Raw genomic sequence first — 19,540 nt, 5'->3', positions numbered from 1 at the left:
ACTGCTATCATGTCACCCGTGGTCCTTCTTTTCATTATACTAGACATACCCAGTTCCTGCAACCGTTCTTTGTATGTTTTATCCCCCAGCACCTGAATCCTCTTTGTTGCTCTTCTCTGCACTCTTTCTAGAGTCTGTTCTGACCCAACCCTGATACCAGAAAGAAAATCTCAAACAAACTCAGTAACTCAAACCTTCACAGCTTTAATCTACAAATAAACTTCTTTGTAGATAAAAGATGGCTTGCAGACAATTAGTCCAACCAGAAAAGCCTTGATATAATTCTTCAGATAAGCTGGAGTCTCTACACACTATGCTGGGTTCTTCCAACGTTTTTGCTTTTTGTAAAAGCAAAAAAAAAAAAAAAAACCTTTGAAACCAGACTTATATGCCCTGAAGGGAAGGGCCATTATGTTACAATCTTACTCCCAAGTCGTCTATGCTGTTCTTCTATGAATCATCCTGCGCTCACGCGCACTTGGCACAGGCTCCTTGGGAACCTCCTCCTCACTGCTGCTGGCTAACCACAACAGAGTCTCAACATCTTTTTTACATCATGGAGACCAAAACTGAATGCAATATTCCAAGTGCCTTACTAAGAATACAAAGAATTGGACAGGAAATGCTGATGTAGAATTAAAGTGGTTATCAGGGCTTGGATGGTGGCCTTCATGACTCCCAAAACTCGCTGATTAGTAGAATTCCACCATCTCTATAGAAAGTTAAAGAAGGGGATGAAACAGGATTCGGGTGGGGTTTACAAATAATGCTTGGCTGCCCCCCACTCCATAAGGGTGTCATCCAGAGGAGATAAATGACCTCATAATTTTGGCTTAATTTCCTGACTTTGTTGTTCATTGTCAGTCGGTTAAAAATGACACAGGAGGATTTTGCGGGAAAACGGACTGATTTGAGAGCAATGACAAACATCTTCATCTCTCAAGGAGCTGCTTGACTCCGTGCTAAAGACGAATGACTGTTTTCATGAACTGCTGGCATTAATAGTTCTCCATTGCAGGGTCTCTGATGATACAACCGGCAGCTTCAATTATCTTGACGTTATTCCAGACAATGTGTCCTAACACAGAGGATTGACGCTGCTGTATCAACAGCAGCAGAAGAAGAAACCTCCAGCTCTGAAGTTACACTGAAGATGTCCAAGTGAAGGTGAAAAGGTTGATTGGCTTTTTCTTCAAACAGTGCAGGTTCCTCTCGCACATACGTGCTAGTCATTTCCAGCTCTCGGGGGCGGTGCTCATCCCCATTACAAAGCCAAAGAAGAACCAGCGCTGTCGAAAGACGTCTCCAGGGTCCTGTGGCTGGCATGGCTAAACGCAGAAGGAGCACAGAATGCTGTTACCTTCCCACCAAAGTGGTCCCTGTTTTTCTATTTGCATTTTTTTTTTTACGTGCTTTCGAACTGCGAGGTTGGCAGAAGCTGGGTCAAGGAACGGGAGCTCACTCCATTATGTGGCACTGGGGATTCGAACCGCCGACCTTTCTGATCGACAAGCTCAGCATCTTAGCCTCTGAGCTACCACGTCTCTAGCAAACAGAGCAGAAGAGACGATCAAAATGGTTAATCCATCTCGAACCCTGCATGGGAAGGAGCTTCAAGCATGTCAGATGTCCGTGTGGACAAATATTAAAGCCAGAGACCTTCTCCCTCTCCTAAGTTTCAAAGTCATGGTTTCCACTCCAGTGAGATATCAAAAACAACATCAACTCATTTATACTAAATTTAAATGGCGGGATACAATGGGAACAAAGCCAGGTTATTGTTTCCCCACATTCCCTCAATGTTCTTAGGAAAATTTTATAATGTGACTTTTGAGTCTAGTGCTAGGTAAATATTTCTGCTTTCTCCCATGTTTTCTTCAGTTTGATAGTGATGTCCTCCCACAAAACGTAGGAAGGATTTCTTGAATATTGGGAAGTCTTTGGGAAAAAGAAACCAAGCCACATCCTTGTTTTATTGGTAAAAGCCAAACTGGGTAAACTAAACTACTCTCTGCAGATTACAGATTAACAGAGTTATTTGTAGGTCATTTCGTCCAACCTCCCCACAAGAGAATGGATTGTGTTATATTGTGCCTGCTTACCATATTGCTATAAAATGAGAGAAACCTGCCAATAAATAAAAATCAATCACAGTTTCTTCCCCACTTTTATTTACTTACCTAACTCCACCACCAGGTACCATGGTCCCTCAGGGTTTACAATAAAGCACAACCTAAAATGAAATCCAGAGGTATTAAAAAACAATTCAAGACCACATCTAACATAATTAAAATCAACCATCACAATCCATACTTTCAACCTGCCTTTATGAAACCTGTGTTGGTAGAACCTTTTCTTTGTTTTGTTTTGTTGTTGTTCTTCAAAGCCAAGGAAGAGAAACAGGCTTGAGAAGGTTCTGCACGAACTGTAATTTCAACAGGGAAGGTCTAATGGTCAAGTTGGAATTTATTTAACTTGGAAAATGGCAGGTATGTGACCATAAATTATCCCTTCCAGAAGGGATACAGTTGTTGTATCCAACAAAAGTGCTTTTTTGAAAGCTGGAATATAGGAGTGGAAGAGACCTTGGAGGTCTTCTAGTCCATCCCCTGACAAATCCATCCCAGACAAATGGTTGTCCAATCTTTTTTTTTTTGAAAACCTCCAGTGATGGATCACCCATAACTCCAGGAGGCTGTTCCATTGATCACTTGTTCTCATTGTCAGAAATTTTCTCCTTACCTCTAAGTTGGATCTCTCTGTAATAATAAGCATTGCACCTTCTCCTGCCCTCAGGAGAATAAGACAATCTCCTCTTTATCAACCATCTAAGATAGTTATCATGTCCCTTCATCTTTCTCTTTGATAGGCTAATGGTAAAGGTAAAAGTTCCCCTCACACCTCCATGCTAGTTGTTTTCAGCTCTAGGAGGCGGTGCTCATCTCCATTACAAAACCAAAGAAGAGCCAGCACTGTCTGAAGACGTCTCCGTGGTCATGTGCTTGGCAGGACTAAATGCTGAAGATGCATGGAACACTGTTACCTTCCCACCAAAATGTTCCCATTTTCCTAATTGCATTTTTTATCTTGGCAGAAGCTGGGACAAGTAACGGGAGCACACTCTGTTACACGGCGCTAGGGATTTGAACCACCGAACTGCCAACCTTCCTGATAGACAAGCTCAGCGTCTTAGCCACTGAGCCACCGCATCCCTCATTTTGATAGGCTAGACATACCCAGTTCCCTCAACCATTCATTATGTGACTTAGCTTCCACAGGCTTCATCGTCTTTGTTGCTCTTTTCTGCACTCTTTCTAGGGTCTCAACATCTTTTCTGTATCATGGTAACCAGAACTGGATGTAGCATTCCACGAGTGGTCTCACCAACAGGGTATAAAGCAGTACTATCACGGTTTCATGATCTTGTTGCTAGCCCTTGGTTGACGTATCCCATGAGTATGCTTGTCTTGTTTGGCAGCTGTAGCTGACTCATGCTTAAATGGTATCCATCAAGACACCTAGATCTGCCAAGATATGCCAAAGGATGCATACAGAATAGCCAAGGTAGTCAGGATGATTAAGAAGTAGAAAGAGAGAAGCAAAGATAAAACTGATGTCATTGAAAGCTATAATTAGTGAACCACACACTCTTACCAACAGAAATATTTGGCAACCACTTCTGATGATTTCAAGGGAGGCCATATGTGAAACTGGGCCTTCTCAGGTGTTGACATGTCCATGAAGAACACTACACGTTTTCTTTCTATTAGGATGAGGTCTTTGTGATAACTCTTTTATCTGGAAATACAAAGCTATCAGGATTGGAAAGCATGCAGGCATTTTTCCAAGGCAGTAAATCATCTCTCTCTTATTGGGTTTCTCATGGCAGGTTAACTCCCAGTGGTATTTTCCCATTAGTTGTGTGGATGACCAAACAAAGACTCTAAACTATAGGAGAATGGTTTTGACTTTCCAGGAACACTAATATAATTCTGGGTTTTAAATCTTGGCTACTACTTTGTCATACAAATTAACTTTTTCCCCCAGAAATTGTCTGGAAAATGTCTTTTCTTCCTAGATCTTGGGGGATTAGGATAGTCTAGAAAAAAAGTGTTTTAGTGAGGCTGCAGGAAGCAAGCACTTTCATGTTTAAGGCAATGCTCTCTCCTCAGATTAATAGATTGTGCTTAATTAAATGATAGGAGTGGTTTCTTTTGTACTCATTTAACAAGATGTGGTGTTTAGGAATCTAATGTCGCAATCTGCATGAAATAGAGATAAAGGGAGGAGATATACATACATACATACATACATACATGTGTGTGTGTGTGTGTGGAAAGAAAGAAAGAAAGAAAGAAAGAAAGAAAGAAAGAAAGAAAGAAAGAAAGAAAGAAAGAAAGAAAGAAAGAAAGAGATGAGAATGGTGCTGAAACTTGGAAACACTGCTGACAGTGAGGTTGCCCAAAATTTCTTGTATTTAAAAAAAAAAAAGCATTTTCTGAGCTACAATTGAAGCATCCATTATTATTATTCAATCTTTTTGTGACCACCTACTGGACAAAACCTGGGGTAGGCAGATGTGAACGTTTGATGGTCTTAAAGGTCTCGTCGCAGGATGTAAGCCAGGGGTGTCAAACCCAATCACACCGTGGACTGTATTGTGATGTATGGAGATGATTTTTCTGCCTTTGCGGAGCTGGTGTGAGCAAGGCCTGTGTTGGGCTGTATCCAACCCACAGGCTTCTAGTTTGACAGGCTTGATGTAAGCTGTTGCAAGCCAAGGTGCCTTTCGCAATTGACCGATGGGGATTTTGTCAATGCTGATTGTGTTCAAGCGTTGCTCCAGTTTTTTTGGGGATTGCATCCAAGGTGCTTATTACTATTGGCACGATTAAGGTTGATCATTAGTAAGGTTGAATCCCACCACTGGCTTAACTGCAATAAATCAGCTGAATTGGAAGTTAAGATGCCTGGTAGTATCCATACTCCATACCCACATCTGTCCTCTTTTGAGCATCTGAACTCTTCTTTTCATGTCTTTATCGTGTTTTCTGGATTTTGAATTTTTCAAAGGAAAAGACAATAACAAACATTGAGAAAATTGACCAAACTGGTATTTTGACCAAGATTCCATTTAAGATGCTAATCACAGATGGGTTTTTCCCCATATCCTTCTAACACAAAAATCTCTAGAAGGTGGATCAACTTGCTAGTGCACTTGTCTTTTTCCAGTTGCACCAGTAACAAGATTGGACTAGATGCTCTCCTACAAAATTGAGACAGAAATTTTTTTTTCACAAGCCCTTTCTCATCATTGCCTAACACAAAAGTAGTGTGACCACTTTGCTCAAAAATATTTTGAAAGCAGGGGTTGCCACATTATTTCCCTTGGGGCTAAATAAACAGAAATAAGATAACTAGGGCATTAGATTAGGACTACAAAATCTGGAATGACAAGGGTTTAGACTGTCAACCATCTTGCTGCCCAATAACTGGTCATGCAGGTATTTACAGCCCAGATCAAGTAGGTCTAAAAAACACAATTAATAAAACTGCATTTATAGAACTGATTTCAGATACTTCTATACACTGTGCAGAGATGGCTTTTTACAGATTGGTCCCAGAACTGAAACGATAAATTGATTCCATTTTGTTTTCAAATCCAATCAGTTGATCAACTTGATTTTGCCTAATGAACTTTGGCTCTATCCATGGTACTGATGTGTAGCATCAGTATTTATTTGTTAGAATTTTATTTTTATCCACCTTTATTATTTTTACCAGTAACTCAAAATGGCGAACATATCTTATATTCCTTCCTCTGCCTATTTTCTCCCCAATAACCCTGTGAGGTTGGGCTGAAAGACAGTGACTGGTCCAAAGTCACTCAGTTGTTTTTTATAGATAAGGCAGAACTAGAACACTCCATCTCCTGATGACTGGCCCAAAGTCACCCAGTCAGCTTTCATGGCTAAGGCAGAACTAGAACTCTCCTAAGGCAGAACTACAATTCACGGTCTCCCAGATTCTAGCCTGGTGTCTTACCCACTAGACCAAACTGACTCTTCTTTCTTGGAAACTTCTGGGAGGTTTTATTTTTACCCTGCATTGGGTGGAAACACGGGTATTTTTTTATACCCAGCTAGATAGGCGACTGGACTAGCAATTTAATGTCATTCATTCCTTCTTAACTGCATATGACATTTGTTTGATTTTTGCTAAGATTCTTTGAACAGCAGAAAAGTGACACCCTATGCTTTAAATAATCTGCCCAAAATAAATAAGTACCTCACCCCCTTAACTATGATTAAAAACCTGTCTACCCACCTAAACTTCAAGCAGTGGGTTTGATTATTTATCCTCTTCAATCAGGATATTTACCTTGGCAAGATTAAGAATTTGTTGCGAGGAATTGTTGTAATCAAAGAAATGTCAATAGCACAACTCATGTTCTCCCAGCTGGCAAGAAAGATACGATGTTATTATACTGGCGAGAATGTTTTGTTAAAGTGGAAAGACAGTCTTCAGATTGCTTTCAAGGTTTTCACTTCATACCTGCTCTACTCGGGATCTCTCGTTTCAGTTCTACACTATACGGGAAGAATATGGCAAGCTTGATAGACTATCCTATAGACTTAAATTAGCAAGAAGTTCATAATGAAGAGAACTGAACTCTTCCAGTTGCCCAGCATATTATTAACATCTGGAATTCCCACCCTGACTCGGTGCTATCTGGTGGCTTTCAAAGAGGGTGAGATAAGTTAATGAAAAATAAGCCTGCAAGACATAGAAGATAAAGATCTGATGAGCAGTTCAAGGCCTAGTCTCCTTCAAGTCATGGTCTTAATAGCAGCAAAATCTTAAAAGAGTCTCAGATCTAAAATCTATGGTCTAAAGCACCATAGCTTTAATGCCACAAAAGAAGGAAAATTAAACACCATGCATGGGAAAATGCACTACAAAGCGGATTTGTTGAACCAACTCCCAGTTCAATGTAAATGAAATCAGATTAGCTTCTGTCAAGACTTTGTTCTTTTTTTTTTCCTGGTATGGAGACTTCCAGATCAAAGACAGCATCCCATCTCCTGCATCCCACCTGGCTTGGACAACCCTCTTAAAGCAATTTTAAGGCGCCTTTGTTTTTTTAGGTGGTGACCCAGAAAGGGTTAAGCATCCCACAATGCATAGAGATCAAACAAATCTATCCATCTCAACGAATTATTTCCATATGGATTTAATAGAGCAGAAAATCCTGGACCGGCCACAAGAAAGAGAGATGCGAGGGGTGGTGGTGGTGTTAATTTATTTGCAATCAATCAAAGATAATTCCTCCTCTACCTTCAAATGGCAAAAGGATTCCTGCCGGGATATTATAATCCATCATCAGAAGACTGCAAAACATTCCAGGAAGAAGCCCACCAAATCTTCAGAGCACAATTCCATATCTTACCCCACCCCCCTGGGCTATATTGTCAGACGAACAAACATTGGATTTACCATCAATTACAAGTAGTCCTTGACTTACAGCCACAGTGGAGTCCAAAATTTCTGTTGTTGAATGAGACAGCTGTTCAATCACACTTTGAAGGCCGTGAATATGAGTCAGTTGCCAAGCGTCTGAATTTTGATCAGGTGACCATGGGGGACACTCAGTGGTGAAATTCAAAGATTTTTAACCACCGGTTCGGTGGGCGTAGCTTGGTGGGTGCGCTTTGCGCTTGTGTACATACTATGCGGGCACGCGCATGCCAAATGTACACTTTGCACAGGTGCAGGGTGTTGAGGTAATTCCCCATTAGGAGAATGAGCGCATACAGGGAGACGTAGTGAGAGCAGTGAAGAATAACACACAAACAGCACACAGATACACTGTACAGTAAATGCAAGTTTTTTTACTTCCAATAAACGTTTAAGCACATTCCAAGATAAGCAGTCCAAGTCATTCACAGGTAAAGCAGTCAGTGTTCAGTCCAGGGATAATCCAAATATCCAGTATCAAAAACAGTTCAGTAACAGACTTACATCAACGATCAGTAACAATCATTAGGAGGAACGGCAATACTCTCCAACAGAAGAAAACAGATACTCACTGAGACTGAGACTAAACAACCCAGGTTTCTGGCTCCATTTTATGGCCATTTGCGGAACCACACCCAATTACAGATTTAGCATTCTTTAGTATCCCAATTACAGGCATAGTATTAAAATGTCTATCCTAGTTTATATATTTCCAACCCAAATAACTGTTAGGTGACTTACGTTCCTAACATTTGCACAGACGGAGATATGTTCCAACTCATCTCCTGCAATCCTACACTCTCCCTGTTGCTTCAGCAGCTGCCGTGCGGCAATTTCTGTGCCCTGAAAAGCAGCTGCGCTTCAAAAGCAAGAAATAAAGGTGAGTATGGAAGCCTGGGCAGGTGGGCCCAACAGCAGAGCAGTGGAGAGCTCATTGGCACTACCAGCTCGGCAAAACCAGACCAAACCGGTAGAATACCACTACTGGGGACGCTGCAATGGTTGTAAGTGTGAAAAACGGGCATAATCCACTTTTTTCAGTGCTGATGTAACTTTGAATGGTCACTAAATGAACTGTTGTAAGTCAAGGACTACCTGTATTTGAGAATAAACTCCACCCTGGTTCTGAGCCCTCACTTCTAAAGCTATCCTGGAGGTGACTTTCTGATTTTTTTTTGTTTTGATGGAAAGGAAAAAAAGAAGGAAATATTATAGCTTAGTGCGGCAGGATAAACAATGATCTCCAATCCAAATACTGCAAAAGGTTTAAAATCCAAGACAAATATCAGACACCGGTTCTCAAATTATGCCCAGCTTTGCTTAGTTCAGGGATTCAAAGGTTTCTCTCGGGAATTAGCTTCTTTCCTTTTCTTTTAAACTTTGCAGTACTGTACGAGGTCTTAAAGATTTTTAGTGTCTATTGTATCCCTGCCTGAAAAATGCCAAAATATCAACTCATGTTCACAGTGTCCATTTTTATTCAGCTCCTTTCTCCCTTGTTCCGATGCAAACAGTCCTGGACTTAATCAGAGTTAATATAACACTGGTTCGATATGGTTAGGTATGTTGTCACTCCTATCAGGCATCTTAGCCAGTTGGGATCAGCAAACCACCGGAAAGCGTTTTCGCTCACACGGTGCTATGCGCTTCCATCAGCCATCTTGTATAGCAAGTACAAAAAGATACCATTGACTGAAAGACTCTGTTCCTGTGGCTCAGGAGAGGTGGAGACTGTGGGTCACTTACTCCTTCGATGTTCCTTTTACTCAGAGATTCATGGGGGAAAAATATTCTGCCAATAGGTGCTAGGTATCCTGGCTGTTCCAAAATTGCTCATCTCCAGTGGCTCCTTAAGGATGAACAGCCCATAACTACAGCACAGGTGGCTAAATTCTGCAGAGCAGCACTGGGGATTCGTCAGAAACACGTGTCTAATCCAGCATAGCTCTTTTATACAACAAATGTGGCAAATTTTAAATGCTGCTTATTCCTTTCCCTTTTACTATTAAACTGACAATGGGCCACACAGCTTATGGATTGTAATTGTAGTATAGTTCAGTAGTTTATCCCAGGTTTTAGTTGTTATTTATTATTTTATGCTGGAATTTTTAATTGTATATTTACTGAGTGTTTTCATTCGTTCTGATTTCTGGTCTATGATGATTGTAATAAATTGAACTGAAAATGGAATCGGTCAGTCAGTGGTTGCAATACAAGCACTTGGCAACTGGCTCACATATACGACCAATTGTGACATCCGGTGGTCATGGGATCATGGTTTGTGACCTTCTTTGCACATTTCCCGTTGGTGGAAGCTGGATTCGCTAAACAACCACATGATTTGCTTAAAGGGCCAACAGCTGAAAAACTTGGAAAATCGGGCCCAACTGAACTTCACAGCTGCGTTGCCTTATGATGGAAATTCCAATTGTGGGTGGAAGTTAAGGGTCAACCTATAGGTGGGACGTGTCATGTACGTTCCCACACTTCAACACCATCCTTTCTTACTCTCCACTCTACTCATCGTCTGTGGAAATCTCACAGAAACTTGGATCTACTTCAAGAGACAAAACAAGGCAGATGGGATATGTGGTCATTCCACCAATGTTGTCGTTTTTATCCACGAGGTAGGAATGGATAAAGAAAAAACTATCAAGAACAGAGGCAGGAGCTAGGGACTATCTCCAGATACCCGGAGAAATTCTGGATGAGTTTTAAGAAAATCTAAACCTGAAAACTTTAGTAAATCGGGAGACATGTGTCAAATACAGCTGCTAAGGTTTCCCATTTTAGAGCTTAGAAGGACAAGTCTCTTTGCCAGAAATGGAACTTACAACATGTCGAAGGAAGGAAATAAATAAGTAAATAAAATGGTTCTGGAATGCATCACCAATCCAATGAACTGGTTTTATAGGTTTTCTCCCTTCTTGCTGTAAACTCATTTATGGAACAGCAATTGGGCCAAGGACAGGGTGGTTCTATAAGATAAGGAAAAATTGGAAAATAGATCATCAGAAAGGCTACCCTGGACGCAAGAGAAAAGATTCACTTCCTCCAATAGAGTAAATATTTTCTCTACAAATAAAATGCAGGAGCTGAAAAAGAGGCTTTCGAAGTCAGAACCACCACATCACATTTGCCAAAGGATTGTGGAGAATTTGGAAAAAATACAGAAAAGAACAGATGGGGAAAAAAACCCACCTGGGGTGATCTGGTTTACCAGTAAGGAAAGTGTACAAATCCTGCTGGTTTTTTTCTCTCTCTCCGGAAAGCGGGATGCAAATATGCACCGTTCAAAGAACCTGGAAAATAAAATCTGCTTCTTCTTTTTATAGATCCAGAACTAGGGGTGGGTGGGTGTGACTCCTGATGACACTGATCCACAGAGGTCTCAGAACAGAAACTGGCCTGGGACAAAGGGGAAAAAAACCCCAAAGCCCTCAAGATACAACACAAACCTGAAATTGTTTTGAAACGAAGTTCAGCGCACCTTATCCTTTGAAAACAGAGCCTATTCCCCTTTCAGGGTCACCACAAGTCCTTCAAAACCAGGAAATAATTCCTTGTAGAATTCGAACCACGCCACCAAAACAATTGCAACAAGGACAGTAACTTTTAAAATGCCAATAAAAGAACTAGTTTTGTTTCATTCCTTGGTGCTTGGTCCTCCAGGGACAACATTCCAGAGCTGCGTTTCTCACTCTTGGCAACTTTTAAGGTAGGTGGGCCCAGAATTCCCCAGCCAATTCTAGGAGTTGAAGCCCACTTAAAATTTGTAAGCAAGTCGAGAATTGCTGTGTTCTCCACTTGCTTACAAAAAGGAAAACAAGCAGGTATGACTCGGTGCAATATCGCCACCTGTCGCCAGAAAATATTGGGTGTGTGTGTGTGTGAAAAGCACATAGAATAGAGTTGAAAGGGACTTTGGAGGTCTTCTAGTCCAACCTCCTGTTTGAGAGGAGAGTCTATACCAGTCTGGACAAATGGCTGTGCAATCTTCTTGAAAACCTCCAGAGATGGAGCACTCACGTCCTCTGGAAGTTCTCATTTCTATTCTATTCTATTCTATTCTATTCTATTCTATTCTATTCTATGCTATTCTATTCTACTTCTCTTCTCTTCTCTTCTCCATCCATTCTATTATCTCCTGTTCTCCCCTGTTCTCCCCTGTTCTGTTCTGTTCTACTCTACTCTACTCTACTCTACTCCATTATTCTATTTTACAGATTTTGGCGAAGGGTCGAGGGGGTGGGTGGGAAAACCAACCAGCCTCTTTTAAACGGGCGGAGGAGGAAAGGGGGACAAAACATTCTTTAGGATCGCAACTCTAAGATCGCGAAAGGAGCGGAGCCAACGCGGCATCTTCCTGCAACCTTTCGGCCGTACGGCTCCCGGTCTGTGCGCTCTGACATCTTGTCTTACGGAACGCAACAGCTGGAAGGTGCCATGTCGGAACCCGCCCCCCCCCCGTCCTAAAAACCTACTCGGAAAGCGCGAGAGTGTGTGCGTGTTAGTTAGCAGGCGGTGCGTAATATGGGACGAGCGACGGGATCCGCCTCTCGCCAGATGACGGGGCAGAGACAGCCCGTGGGAAAGCGAAGAGAAGCTTAGGGAAGCCGGCGCTCCCGTTCCACCAAAACTCGCCCGACTGCAACGCCTATCATCCGCAGCCTGGGGGAGGTAAGAGCTCCTGCATCTCCCAGATGGGCTTGGACCACAGGTCCCATCGCCTCCAGCGTCCAGAAAGGTAAGCAAGTTGTAGGCTGGCCCTGATGGTAGGGCTGGAGAAACTCTCCTGTTTGAGCAGAGGGGTGGACTAGAAGATCTCCAATGTGCCCTTCCAACTCTGTTATTCTGTTCTGTTCTGAAACCTTGATGTTCTCCAGATGTTTGGGACTCGGCTCCAGTTAAGGACTGTCAGGATTGGTGTCATTTCAAAACACTGCGGGGCACCACCACGTTGGCTTCTTCTGGCCTACAACGCCTCCCTCTCAAAATAGTGTCTCCAAACGTGCTGGACTACAGCTTCCATCATCCCCAAACCTCCCTGCTTGTGGAGAACAAGAGGTGATCCTGGCTAGGCTCTTCCCCTCCAGGGAAATCCGATTTGAAGAAAAGTTCCCAGTTTAGAAACTCGTATGTTTTTTTGTGAAATGTGCCTTGTTTGGCCAAGGGAAGAGTTTTTAATCTACCCAAGATAGGTCATTAAATAAGAATGTTGCAAGAACGTGCAGAATAGCCCCCACACAGCCCTTAAGATTGGTTCACTTGCACTTTGGGCGTGCAAACATCAGATAGGTGAGATTTTATTTAAACCCTAAATAACATGGCCCACCTCAATAAGAATCCAATCCGCTTTTCCGCTTGGGAAAAGTTGGCCGGAGACAGGTTTTTTTTTTAAAAGACCATAGAGACATTTTACTGCTTGCTAAAATGCTTTGGATTCAAAAGACGCAATTAAAAAAACCCCACACAAACCTAAAATAAAATACGAAATACAAGTTATGGCTTGCATGTTGTGCTTACAAAGGTTATATCATGCTTTCTCTTTACAGTTTAGGATTGTGGGCGGAGACATGGAAAGAGAAAATCCCAGCAGGGAAGCTGTCCTCATTACGGGTGGAAGTGGATATTTTGGGTTTCGGTTAGTATGAAGCATGGCACTTGTTTGTTTGCGAATAAATTGCATTGTTAGTAATTACAGCCTTTGGAAAATTGTATTTGTGCATCTAAATTAGCTCATGTTCTGTACACATACAAACAATATCTATCTATCTATCTATCTATCTATCTATCTATCTATCTATCTATCTATCTATCTATCTACCTATCTACCTACCTACCTTTCTGTCTATTTATGATCTCTCTCTGTCTCTCCATCTCCCCCTCTCCCCATCTTGGTCTCTATCTCTCCATCCATCCATCCATCCATCCATCCATCCATCCATGTCTTTCTTTCTTTCTTTCTTTCTTTCTTTCTTTCTTTCTTTCTTTCTTTCTTTCTTTCTTTCTTTCTGTCTTTCTGTCTTTCTGTCTTTCTGTCTTTCTGTCTTTCTGTCTAACTGTTTATCATCTCTCTGTCTCTCCCTCTCCCTATCTCGCTCTTTATCCATCCATCCATCCATCCATCCATCCATCCATCCATCCATCCATCCATGTCTGTCTGTCTTTCTGTCTGTCTGTCTATCTATCTATCTATCTATCTATCTATCTATCTATCTATCTATCTATCTATCTGTCTATCCCTCCTTCTCTCTCTCTCTCTTTCCCTCCTTCCATTGTGTGTGAGTCTCCATGGGTTGTGAAGGAGCTTAACAAACAAGAGCCACCTCTACAATTTCGATTCTTTATTTCCTCTCAGAATAACAGGCCAGCCCTGCCCACATAACCAATTTTAATTGATTGATCTGCTGCTTGAAAATTGCAGCCCTCCTTCTTGTCCTCAGCACCTGTATTTCTTGTATTCCAGGTTGGGTTCAGCCTTAGCCAAGAGCAAAGTGGATGTGACCCTGTTTGATGTTTCCAAGCCCACCCAAGAGATGCCCAAAGGTGTGAAATTTGTGCAGGGTGACATCTGTGTGATCCGTGAAGTGGAAGAGGCACTCCAGGGTATGTCTTGTGTCTTCCATATTGCTTCCTATGGAATGTCTGGCCGGGACCAGCTCAACCCAAGGCGTATAGAAGAGGTGAACGTCAAAGGAACCAACAACATCATTGAATCTTGCAGGAAAGTTGGAATCTCCATACTTATATACACCAGCACGTACAATGTAGTCTTTGGAGGTCAAGTCATAGAAAACGGAGATGAATCTTGGCCTTATCTACCCCTCCATCTTCACCCTGACCATTACTCAAGGACCAAAGCTTTGGCTGAAATGAAAGTTCTGGAGGCCAATGGGACAGTCCTAAGGGATGGTCAGGGAATTTTGAGGACCTGTGCCATAAGACCTGCTGGCATTTATGGACCAGGAGAGCAGAGGCATCTTCCAAGGATTGTCAACTACATTGAGCAGGGGTGGTTCCGCTGCATGTACGGGGATCCTAACAGCCTGGTGGACTTTGTGCATGTAGACAACTTGGTGCAAGCTCATATTTTAGCAGCAGAGGCTCTGGGTGCCACCAAAAACCATGTGGCTGCTGGCCAAGCCTATTTCATTTCTGATGGGAGGCCAGTCAATAATTTTGAATTCTTCCGTCCTTTGGTGGAAGGTTTAGGATACACCTACCCTTCTCTCCGCCTCCCTCTGCCACTCGTTTACTTCTTTGCATTTGTTATAGAATTGATCCATGTTGCAGTGAGGCGCCTGTATAACTTTCAGCCCCTCCTCACTCGCACTGAAGTTTACAAAACTGGCGTGACCCATTTTTTCAGCTTAGCCAAAGCTAGAAGGGAGCTGGACTACAAACCTCAGCCTTACAGCCTGGGCGAAGTGGTGAGGTGGTTCCGAGCCCATGGTCACGGCCGGAAGTTTAGCAAGTCCTCTGAAAAACACTCCCTCAGAAATGGCGCTCTGGTCTTCCTTGCGGCAGCAATGGTCCTTTTGTGGTTGCTGACATTTTCTTGGAGCTCCTTTTGAAGCTCCTCAAATAAGAAAACACGGCAAGCGGTGCAGCGGCCTCGAGGTGGAGCTCTCGCCTCACACTCAGGAGGCTGTGAGTTCAATCCTAGGCAGCGGCGGAGGTTTAGGAGTAATTGTAAAAGCTCCAAACTCCGTGTAGGTATCAGGAAGGGCATCCAACCAGAGGTGGTATTCACCAGGTTCTGACCAGTTCTGGAGAACTGGTAGCGGAAATTTGGAGTAGTTCAGAGAACTGGCCAATCCCGCCTCTGACTGGCCTCACATCCATCTATTCTCCGCCTCCTGAGTCCCAGCTGATTGGCTGGGTCTTCTTTGGTTGCCCTGCACAGGAGAACGGAGCTGGAAGGCAGGTTGGTGGGGTGGAGAGGAACAAGGGATTTTACAGTGTCCTTTCCCTGCAATGCCTACCAAGCCACGCCCACCAAGCACCGCCCCGCCCTACCCACCGAACTGGTAGTCAAAACATTTGAATCCCACCACTGGGTTACAGGGTCATTAAAAGAAAAAAGAAAAATACAACATAGGGTTTCTTTGTTGCTCCAGGTGGAAAGAAATTAGAAGCAAGGTTACCCAAGTTCACCTTTTCCCTTTCCCAATGGGGTTCCTTTCATGCGCCATCAAATTCCCCCTTTGCTTTTCTGTAGTTCAGTAACATCTCTGATGTAATGGGATGAATATGGGATTCAACTGGCGGAACCCAGAAGAAAGGCCTTCTCCAGGGTGGCTCCGTTCCTTGGGAACATCATCCCTACAGAGATTAGACTGGCCTCCATTTTCACACCCTTTCGCAAGGCCCTAAAGACCTGGTTCTGCCAACAGGTCTGGGGAACCCAGAGCAGGATGGAGCCCATCACGTGGCTCATTTGACTGTGGTTGCCAGAGAGGTAGAAGCATTATTGTTATCTATCTATCTATCTATCTATCTATCTATCTATCTATCTATCTACCTATCTATCTTCTATCTCTATCATAAAAGCGAAAGACCATTCAAGCATCATCACAAAATCTCCAGAATCATAAAGCCTACCAACTTGAAATTTTGCACGTATGTTCCTCTTGGCTTCTAGGTGCTCACTAAGAAAGCATTTTTCGAAATGACCATCAGAGCATTAGGATTTCCTATATTATTATTATTATTATTATTATTATTATTATTATTATTATTATTATTATTATTATTATTATTATTATTAACATGCTCTGATGCTAAGGAGTTCTACTTCCCCTCCCCACCTGAAAAAAAAATCTCTTCCAAAGGCAAAATACAAGCAGAGGAGAGGAGTTTCAGTTTTAGTTTCACAGCACCAAGCACCTTTAGTACAGAACAGTTGAGCTAAGCCACGCCCAGGCTCCTTGCTGTCTCCTTGCTCACACAGCAAATACTGTTTCAGTTTCCAAACAGCCCTCAACTCCCTCACACATTGACAGGACGCTAACCAGATGAATCCCAATGGATACTGGTAGGCAGGGGCAGTGTTTTTCCCCCTTATTTTCCTTCCCCCAAAACTAACCCCGACCATATAGTTTTGCAGTGAAGTATGGCTATAGAGCTAGTTCATTTATATTTGGGTTTTATATTGTTTTTAAGCCACTCAGAGTCAGTGAGATTAAGTGGTGGCTGTATAAATCTTTAAATAAATAAATATGTGAATAAATAACTGTGAGAATAACCTTGGGAGCCGGTGTTTGGGGACCCTTGGCCTAGATAATCATCAAACATGGGAGTAGACGAAGCAGTTCGGAAGGGAGGTTCCCTTGTTCTTGGGGACATAAAGGTGTGGGAAGGCCCTTCAGCCATGCAAGATTCTGTTATTGTAACTACAATAAAAGTGGAGTTCGTGTTTGTGGTTTGGGTTTTGTGTCTGAACTACCTCGAAGGGCTGACTTCTATTGTCCTTGAACCCTTGTTCAGGAAAAGTCCAGATTAGGAGTTTGTTGCTATTTAGTGAATAAATCACCTCCTTCTTTGTGAACACTGGCACAAGATGGATGGGTGTTCCTTTCATCATTCAGCCACTCAACTCACAACGGCTGAGTTTCTTCCTGGAACCATTCTTGCAAAATACATTTTCAGACCTATAGCACACAAACAGGAAGGCTCTGGGCTTGCTTGGTTTGGTCACCACACTATAAAGGAAGAGTGTGGAGGAGAGCAATAAAGATGATTCAGGGCTTTGGAGGCTAAAACATATGAAGAACGAGGCATGTGAAGAGAAGGTTCAGGGGTGACATGATAGCAGTCTTCCAATATTTGGGGCACTGTCCCAGAGAGGAAGGGGGTCAAGCTATTCTCCAAAGCACCTGAAGGCCAGACAAGTAATAATGGATAGAAATTCATTAATGAGAGATTCAACCTAGAAATAAGGAGAAATTTTCTGACAGTCAGAACAATCAACCGATGAAAAAAGCTTTTCTTCAGAAGTTGTGGGACATCCCTGGAAACTCAAGAAAAGACTGGATTGCCACCTGTCAAAAGACTGGACTGCCATCAATCTGCTGCTTGGACAGGGTGGTGGTGTTGGACTAGATGACTTATAAGGTCCTTCCAGCTCTCTTATTCGGTTATGTTTTCTTGCAAATGTTTCATTATCCAAACTAGGCAACAAGTTTTGGGTCATGCAACATCTGCAAGACAACAAGCAAGCTCAGAGAACACCAAGGATCGAGCACCAAGTTTTCAACCCTGAGCTACAAATATTCCCCTTTGTCACATGAAAGCCCTAGTAAACCATGGCTTCGTTTCTCTGTGGTCTTCAGAGAAGATTTCCTTTCCAAGATCTTGAGAAAATCAAGGGGAGAAAGATCAAAGGAACAAGAAACCGCAGACAGAGCTAGAGGGGTGGGAGAGAGAGATGAAAAGTGTGTTCGCCCTAGCATGGAAAGGTCTAGAGTGACATCTACTGCTTTAAAGTTGAATCAACTTTTTGAACACGTTTTCTAAAAGCATATAATGTCAGCTTTCCTTTCATTAATAGTGGGCTTATCTCCAATGGGTGCTTTTCCTTTAGAGCTTTGGTTGTAAAAATATGAAGATTGTGTCGACTTGAGCTCAACTCTTGGTGACAGGAGACACGCCACCAAATTTCGTTGGCTGAAGTTCAGAATGGCTTTGGCACTGCTGTCTTTCAAAAAGTCCTTCGACCTCCTTGTCAAAAGCTGTAGAATCCCCATGTCTCTTCCCTGTACATTGAACCTCTGAAGCTATATGTATATACAGTATAATTGAGAAGCACTTCAAAAAGCTACCCACTCTGTCCTTCCTCGTAGCAGACTTTGGGATTGTATTTGGTATAAAGCTGATTTTAGACAGGTTCTAACCTCTGTCCCCCAAGGTCATTCTCACAGACCATTATAGTACATGACAGTGAAGAAAAAGGACAGATCTTGTGGGATACAAGGTGTTAGGAATAACATAGGTTACCTAATGTAGTTTGGGTAAAATAATATATATAAACTATGATTGTATGTTTAAGTGTGTGTCATTTTAAAACTGCAAAGCATGTAATTTTGGGTGTGGTGTTGAACCACCATAAGAGGGAGCAAGAGAACCTGATTGATTGCTGACGATTTGCTGGCAATTACTGACAATTACTGGATTGCATGGTTTGTTAGCTGCATTTTTCCCTCTACTGCTGAGTTTGCTGAAGGAAGAGAGGAGTTTTTGAGTTCTTCATATCTCTCTACTGCGAGGAGATATATCACCGGACTGACATTTGTAAGTTTACTGACCTCTCTTTTTCGACACTGGAATTTGCAACTGAATAATCCCTGGATGGACTGAACTAGTGAATGATATATGGACTGTTTTGACTATGATATAAATCTTACTGGAATAAACTATTTAATTAGCACTGTGTATCTGTTTTACTGAGTGTAAACTACAAAAACGTTTATCTCACATATTTTGCCTGCCTGCCTGACTGCCCTGCAGATCCTGCTAGGGTGTATCCCTAACACAAGGATTCCCCAAAGGGAATGACACCTTGCAAAACAAAGAAAGGCTACACTGATAGCAGTTACACAAGTTAGAATTTGGGGTGAAACCATGACAATGCAAAGACCAAAGCCACGATTGGCCCCAATTTTAAAGCTTTCTCTTTGATCCTTTCTTTCCTTGCCAAGAAAAACTGATGCCTATCCCTGGGGAATTCCCAGGAATGTAGTTCAACTTGAGAAGGCTTTTATGTTTTACCTTTCCTTCTGTTTGGGACTTTGATGGAGCAGGTTGAGGAGTGCGAGGTATGAATTATGAATATTCTGCCTCTTTGGAGATGTACTTCGTCACACCACACACGAAACCAATTTGGGGCTGATGGAGAGAATACACAAAACATACATCAGTTATTTGGGGGGGGAAACATTCCATTTGTGCCAGTAAAACAATTCATCTGATAGATGGACAGCATTAAGGCTCTGCTTTAGAATAGAATAGAATACAGAAC

At 42.3% G+C, this 19,540-nt stretch overlaps 1 protein-coding gene across 6 annotated transcripts; it reads left to right on the top strand.

The window, feature by feature from the left end:
- Positions 1–12,044: 12,044 nt before the first annotated feature.
- Positions 12,045–16,936, top strand: SDR42E1 (short chain dehydrogenase/reductase family 42E, member 1). 6 transcript variants are annotated; one of them, XM_087940703.1, is made up of 4 exons: positions 12,071–12,265; positions 12,405–12,585; positions 13,074–13,162; positions 13,988–16,936. In XM_087940703.1, exons 3-4 carry the CDS (start codon positions 13,095–13,097, stop codon positions 15,093–15,095), a joined length of 1,176 nt encoding a protein of 391 aa, XP_087796829.1. In that variant the 5' UTR covers positions 12,071–12,265; positions 12,405–12,585; positions 13,074–13,094; the 3' UTR covers positions 15,096–16,936. The 6 variants fall into 6 exon arrangements, with proteins under 6 accessions (XP_087796828.1, XP_087796829.1, XP_087796830.1 ...); XM_087940702.1 differs by lacking the exon at positions 12,405–12,585 and having other exon boundaries at positions 12,045–12,198; positions 13,079–13,162; XM_087940704.1 differs by lacking the exon at positions 12,405–12,585 and having other exon boundaries at positions 12,071–12,198.
- Positions 16,937–19,540: the final 2,604 nt, after the last annotated feature.

This window comes from Pseudonaja textilis, chromosome 11, assembly GCF_049901715.1.
Source record: "Pseudonaja textilis isolate UNSWEBS1 chromosome 11, rPseTex1.2, whole genome shotgun sequence".
NCBI classification, from domain to species: Eukaryota; Metazoa; Chordata; class Lepidosauria; order Squamata; family Elapidae; genus Pseudonaja; species Pseudonaja textilis.
This window is presented reverse-complemented; position numbering and strand designations above follow the sequence as displayed.

What these genes read in the sequence shown, in the direction of transcription:
- SDR42E1 (XM_087940701.1), top strand. Translation starts at nt 12,222, where the DNA reads ATGGGCTTGGACCACAGGTCCCATCGCCTCCAGCGTCCAGAAAG. An exon ending in CGCCTCCAGCGTCCAGAAAG is followed by an intron (nt 12,266 to 13,078) that starts GTAAGCAAGTTG and finishes TTTACAGTTTAG; the next exon opens with GATTGTGGGCGGAGACATGG. An exon ending in AGTGGATATTTTGGGTTTCG is followed by an intron (nt 13,163 to 13,987) that starts GTTAGTATGAAG and finishes CTTGTATTCCAG; the next exon opens with GTTGGGTTCAGCCTTAGCCA.